Here is a 6,808-nt window from a genome sequence, read left to right on the forward strand (position 1 = left end):
GAAAAATACCTAAAAGATACTCAAGTGAAGCAACCCAGCATACTCCAAAGTCAGCTGAGGAGCATTATAGAACAGAGTTTTACAAGATGCTGGATACAGTGCATGTGCAGTTTGAGGAAAGGTTCAATCAGCCAGATCTCAATGTACTGCAGAAATTGGAGGAAACGCTCCTTACTGGAGAAGTGAACGAGATCATTGACCGGTACCCAGAGCTTAATAGGGATACATTAAAGGTGCAGTTAGCCATGTTCAGGTCCAAGTACTCATACAAATCAAGTGCAGAAGTGGCTGGTATAATGAGAGGTCTGTTGATATCTCCACATGACTTTCTTGTTCACTTCCTTTGACCTCTTTCCTCTTTTCAGATGCCCCGTGGAGCGAAGAGAGCCGCGCCCTGTTCCCGCTGTGGGAGGAGCTAGCACGGCGCTACCGTAACCATGACAACGTAGTGATAGCGCGTATTGACGTGACAGCTAATGATGTCAACCTGCTGATGATGGAACGACACCCGACTATAAAGCTGTTCCCAGCCCTATACGCGCAGCGGGTGAGGAGACAACCACACACACACACACACAAACACAAAAACAAACAAGCAAACAAACACACACACACACACACACACACACACACACACACACACACACACACACACACACACACACACACACACACACACACACACACACACACACACACACACACACACACACAGGCACCCAACAATGAAATTCTTCTCTGCCCTCAGTGGGTGAAAGACACACACACACAAACATGCTTACCGTAAATCCTCTAATGTAGGCCGGGGCCTTTATTTCACTCAAGTGTATCTTGGTCAAGGCCATTATTGGAGGCAGGCCAGAATTAGAGACAGGCCTCTATGGGTCCGTTCGAAACAGGGAAGGCAGCTGTCCTTCCAGTGAGCTAACTGGACATCGAGTCATGAGGTGTGGATCGAAACGGAAAAATTACTTTATTTCCTCCCTTGGCAGCTGACTGCATTTGTGGGCATAACGGGTTTATTTGAGGGCAGCATCAGATGCTGACTTGTGCTGCCTTGTACCCAAAATGCTGTGCGCCACCTCCCTCTCAACCGGAAACATGAAAAACAAACATGGCTACTACCCAAGCTACTACCTTATCATACTCTTTATTCTGATACTTATGTATGTAGATATTGAGAATCGAAGGGATAAATCAACATTGTAGTATCTAAATATGTGGTCGCTAGATCTATTTATAGCCTATTTTATGATTACGCCGTCTGACGGTCATTCTCGGTTCAAATAGCATGCGTAAGCTAAGCGCTAATGTGATGAACGTAACTCCCACCATAGAATCGCTCAAAGAAAATGGAATCTTGTACAAGAACGACAACTAGCTGGTGTGGCCAGGAGTGGCACTGCAGCTATGTTATCGCAGCCAAGTAAATAATGAATGGGTGCCAATGGGGCTGTACGCTTCTCTTAGAACTATCTGCCCGTGTGATTTTTTCCCTGGAAACAATGAAGTCGCGTTCGATAGATATGAGTAAGTGAAAGCATTTGCCGACACGTTTGCATCTTGTCAAGTGTTAGATTCGTGAAAATGACCCTTATTTCAACTATAGCAATGACATAACACGTGACAATCGACTTTACGGCATACGCCATTTGTTTTGTAGTTTTAAGTCTGACTTCAGATGTCGATGTGTTTAAAGTTATGTTAGGATTGTTGCGGACACCTGTTATTTATTGCATTTAAGGTGGTGGAAAAGCGGCATGTGTACATGGGGTAAAGGAAATGACTGCGCTCTTGGGCACCTTCAATTAACATGTTGGACGGTGGTGGGGGTTGAGGTGTGTGACCGTAGATGTCTCTGCTAGGAGGATCAGTCAGAGTACGTCTCTCGTCAGCTCTGGTCGCGAATAGTCGCAGAGATTCCTCAGCCAGCAGGTATTAGCCGAATGCTAGCGTGTTGCAGGACAAAACTAACACGTCTTTGGGAGAACAAAGCCATGTCAGGAACCTTTAACTTCACTTCTAATACAACTTCCATGATAAGGTACAGAATGTGCACACATCTTTACAAACCAGAGAACAGAATCGTCACAAATCCCTGCTGAGCCATTTAGCCCAATAGGCTCCCATTCATCTTTTACTTGGCTGCGTGCGCCAGCGGGGCTATAATGGGAGCCAATGAGAGACGGCTATCTCATAGCTTAGAACATTTCTGGAATCGCTGTAGCATTGAATGCGCAGGGCAGCGCACTCGTTAGTGCCGTTCGTAACGGCTGCCTCATCAGCTAACTTCACCTATCTGATTAGTGACCTGTTTATGTAGGAGGAGAGTCATTGAGTCACTGCCTTCCGTTTCGGATCGACCCTATTTCTATTTGAGCAAAACAGACTACCAGTGGAATGAATAAAACAAGGTTTTGTGTCTATTTGAGCCTATAAAATGCAAGGTTCCTTTATGGAAAAAATAACCATAACGGTATGGTGCAACTAAGGTGACCATCAATCCATTTTTACGATCTGTTCACAACGTCCATGTGTCCTTCTGTGTTTCCTCCCGTCCTCGCCTTGTGCTTATTGCCTCGAGATGTGAGGCAACGTCATTGACAATGACGGTCGGTCGTGTTTCCAATATCTGCGGCTGCCATTACTCCAGATTTTACTCCAGACTTCGCACAGCAAACTGTTTCTTGCTATGGCCCAATGTCGGGGAAATCTGCATGTAATTTCTGTTATTCATGGCACGTAGCCTAAAGTGAAGCACATTAACAACTGACTGTACCGTATCAAAGTTAAATGAGGTATACATATTTTATTGCCAGGTGTGAAAGTTCTCACCTGCACCTGAATGTCTCAAAAACCAAAGATATGATCATTGACTTCAGGCGTAAACCCCTCCCTGCTCTGACTACTACCATCAAAGGGCAGGCTGTGGATGTGGTAGATTCCTATGAGTACCTGGGTAGTTGGATTGATAATAAATTAAATTTTAACCTCAGCACTGAAAATATTTGCAAAAAGAGCCAACAACGTCTGTTTTGTTTACGCAAGCTGGCCAAAATTAATGCGGATAAGACCATGATGACACTCTTTTATAGGTCCTACATTGAGTCGGTTTTATGTTTTTCTGTATGCTGTTGGTTTAATAACCTCAGTGTGAAAGCAAAAAACACCCTTGCCAAAATCGTGAAAGTCAGTGGCAAAATTATAGGTGCCCAGCAAAGCAGCCTCACTGACCTGTATAAAAAAGCCACTTTGAGGAAGGCTGAGTCCATTTTATCTGTTACTGCCCACCCCCTCCACTCTGAATTTCAGCTACTTCCATCTGGCTCATATAGAGCTTGAAAGTGACATCACTTCCCCCGATTTCATGGGACCTCAACGGCGTTTTCAGCCGAAAATCGTAGCATGTAATTGAATGGCGGTATTAAAATGATATTTCGATCCCCTTCGAGTTGTGCCACGAGCTCCACATATGTTGTTTCTGATATTTTTGTTTAATTTTTCGTACGAACCCCTAAACTTTTTAGAAAGCTGTGTTTCTTCACATTTTTCATGCAGACGGCCTCGGAACAAAACATTGATACTTCTGCAAGAATAATCTTTATCTAGCCTCTTTAACAGCATATTTGTAGCCCAGCGCATGTAATGACTGAGATCGGAAGATATTTACTCGCTACCATGTTGTTAGATGGTCAGCTTAGGTCCTGTGAAATGCGGAACTAAGGGGCGGGACTTTCACGCTCTATCACGCTTTAGGTTCCCATCAGTCAAGACCCACAGATTTAGGCTTTCATTTGTCCCTAGTGCCATCTCCCTTTTAAATTCACATCCCCCTGATTGATTTCTTGACCTGATCCCTGGCATTGTTTATGGTATTTTATTGTATGATGATGTTCTTATTTTATTTATTCATGATGTGTTTTTATCTTTTTTATAACCATATTTATGGTCATTTTAACCTTTTATTGACCACTGCACTTTATGTCTGTCCTATGGTATATGTTGTTGCTGTCCATATGTGCTTATGACTTGCTGCACACCTAATCGCTCCTTCGGGGGACAATAAAGTTGAAACGTTGAAGTTGAAAGTTGACATATTATCGTGTAGCATAATAGCCTGTCTCCTATTTTTCCTGCACTTGCAACGCATAGTACAAGCAAGTTTGACCGCCAAATGCATTTACGACGAGGGCTCTCAGAGTCCTGTTTCGGAGTGAGGACCTGTGTGGAATGTTAACCAGCTTAATAGTTAAAGTTGTGGATTTTGAGAATGTTGATGCCCTGGTGGAATTCATGGTGTGTGTGTGTGTGTGTGTGTGTGTGTGTGTGTGTGTGTGTGTGTGTGTGTGTGTGTGTGTGTGTGTGTGTGTGTGTGAGTCAGGTGATTCCGTATGACGGTGAGCGGAATGCTGATGCCTTGGTGGAATTCATGACCACAGAGATGAAGAAAGCAAAGAAGGAGAAAGCCAAGGTCACACATGCTCACACACACATGCTCACACACTCACACGCACACATACACTCTCTCTCTCTCTCTCTCTCTCTCTCTCTCTCTCTCTTTCTCTCTCTCTCTCTCTCCCTCTTTTTCTCTCTTGGAGTTGACTTGACAGCAAAGAGCATCAGCTGTTCCGGCATTGAAAAGTTATCTACACTACTATGACACAGGGCTTTTAGTAATGCACTACGACTTGCTCATTGCCATTCTGGTAACAACAAATTTAAAACGCCATGGCTTAAAGGGACACTGTGTGTCCACCACCATCAAATTCTAAGTATTCATCATGACTGGAAAAATTGCACTTTTCATACATGAAAAGGGGGATCTTCTCCATGGTCCGCCATTTTGAATTTCCAAAAATAGCAATTTTTAGCTGCAAAAATGACTGTACTTGGACCACACTAGAAAATATGTGTTAAACTTTCATGTAAAGATCAAATTTGGCAATAGGCAGCCCCGTTTCAATGAGCAGCATAGTTCCAGTACCTTTTTTGACCATTCCCTGCACAGTGTACCTTTAACAATTTATTGTATATGTTACAATTATAGTATACGGTGTGTGTGTGTGTGTGTGTGTGTGTGTGTGTGTGTGTGTGTCTCTGTCTGTCTGTCTGTCTGTCTGTCTGTCTAATGTGTGTGTGTCTACCCTTACGAAAATCGACCATGGTTTTACTGTAGTAACCATGGCTTTTCTGTATTAACCATGGTTTCTCTAAGTTCTCTGAACCAACCATAGTTTTACTATGGCTTATCCATGTTGTTTTTGGGTAACCATGAAAACTAAGGTTGCTGACTAACCATGTATCATGGTTATTCCTGGTTTTCATGTTTTTTTAGCATGGTTTGTGTCTTTGGTTTAACCAGTCACAAACCATGCATAAAAAACTATGGTTAGTTGGGTTTCATGATCACCCAAAAAAAACCATGAAACCTTGTTCGTAGCCATGGTGTAATGGTTAGGGAGTTGGACTGAAGATCACAGAGTTGCAGGTTCAAATCCCACCTTTACCTCTCCCTACACCTCCATCCATGACTGGAGGGCACTTGAGCAAAGCACCTAACCACACATTGCTCGAAGGACTGTCACCAATATGTGCATTGGATAAAGCTAAACCATATTCAAACCAAAAATCGTGCTGAACAATGCTAAAAAAAACATGAAATCATGGTTTACCATGGTCGATTTTCGTAAGGGATATCTGTGTGCGTCCGTGCATGACTGTCTGTTTGTGTGTCTGTTTGTGTGTGTGTGTGTGTGTGTGTGTGCGTGCATGCGTGTGTACCTGTGTAATGTGTGTGTGTGTGTATGGGTGTCTGTCTGTCTGTCTGTCTGTCTGTCTGTCTGTCTAATATGTGTGTGTGTGTGTGTGTGTGTGTAGGAGGAGAAGGAGAGAAGGAAGTACATTGAGAAGGTGAAGGCAGCTGAAGCAGCAGACAAGAAGAAGGAAGAACTATAACACACACACACACGCACACACACGCACAGACATGCAGACATCACACACACACTTCACTCCCATATTAGGAGTAATAAAATATAAAACATATTTGAACTGTGTGTGTGTGTGTGTGGCTATTGTATTGCTGGCATTTCACGACTATTTTCACGACAAGTCATTATTAAGAGCTATTAAGAGTTCCCCAGCATTTTGACATTCTGATGGTCAACAAACATCACTGATACACCGTCACATAAACAAAACTAGAAAAGTGCTCAGAAACCACACCTCCGCCAAGGCAGGTCAGAATTAGATTGCAATTTTTTCTCAACATATTCCTGCTATCAAAATGTCAAAATGACACATTCATGGCATGACAGTGTTCTGTCATTTGCAAGCCTTAATAATAGAGTACAGCAGGGCTCTCAAGTCATTTTTTTTTCATTTTTCATTTATCCTTTATTTAGCCAGGATTGTCCCATTGAGACTACAGTCTCTTCTGCCAGGGAGTCCTGGTCAAAATGGCAGCAAACATATAGTTACAGACACAGACAAACACAAAGACAAAAAGGAAAATAAATGTACAAAAAACACATTAAAAAGAATAAGTTTACATAAAACGTATTTTGAGATTAAAAGTAGCCTATGTGCTGCATAGTCAGAAACAATGACACTCCTCTGTGCATACTGTATTAATTTTCCTCTTAAAAGTCTCTAATGAGGGCAGAGAGTCCATACATAATATCTTCTGCTACTCATTCCATAGGGGCATACAAAGAAAAGCCTGTTTTCCCTAACTCAGTGCGAGGAGTACAAGACTGTAGTAGTAACTTGTGTGAGGGACGTGTCCCATAAGATAAAGTACAAAAAG

General features: G+C 42.7%; 1 protein-coding gene across 3 annotated transcripts in view; it reads left to right on the forward strand.

Annotated features, from left to right (window-relative positions):
* zgc:136472 (uncharacterized protein LOC678514 homolog) overlaps positions 1-6,031 on the forward strand; it is a 20,128-nt gene extending 14,097 nt beyond the window's left edge. For all 3 annotated transcript variants that reach the window (XM_063193834.1, XM_063193927.1, XM_063193887.1), the window contains exons 10-12: positions 366-547; positions 4,382-4,471; positions 5,878-6,031. In XM_063193834.1, coding sequence (XP_063049904.1) covers positions 366-547; positions 4,382-4,471; positions 5,878-5,955 — 350 coding nt within the window. In that variant the 3' untranslated portion in view covers positions 5,956-6,031. The remainder of the gene's footprint in view (positions 1-365; positions 548-4,381; positions 4,472-5,877) is intronic.
* Positions 6,032-6,808: the final 777 nt, after the last annotated feature.

This window comes from Engraulis encrasicolus, chromosome 1, assembly GCF_034702125.1.
Source record: "Engraulis encrasicolus isolate BLACKSEA-1 chromosome 1, IST_EnEncr_1.0, whole genome shotgun sequence".
NCBI classification, from domain to species: Eukaryota; Metazoa; Chordata; class Actinopteri; order Clupeiformes; family Engraulidae; genus Engraulis; species Engraulis encrasicolus.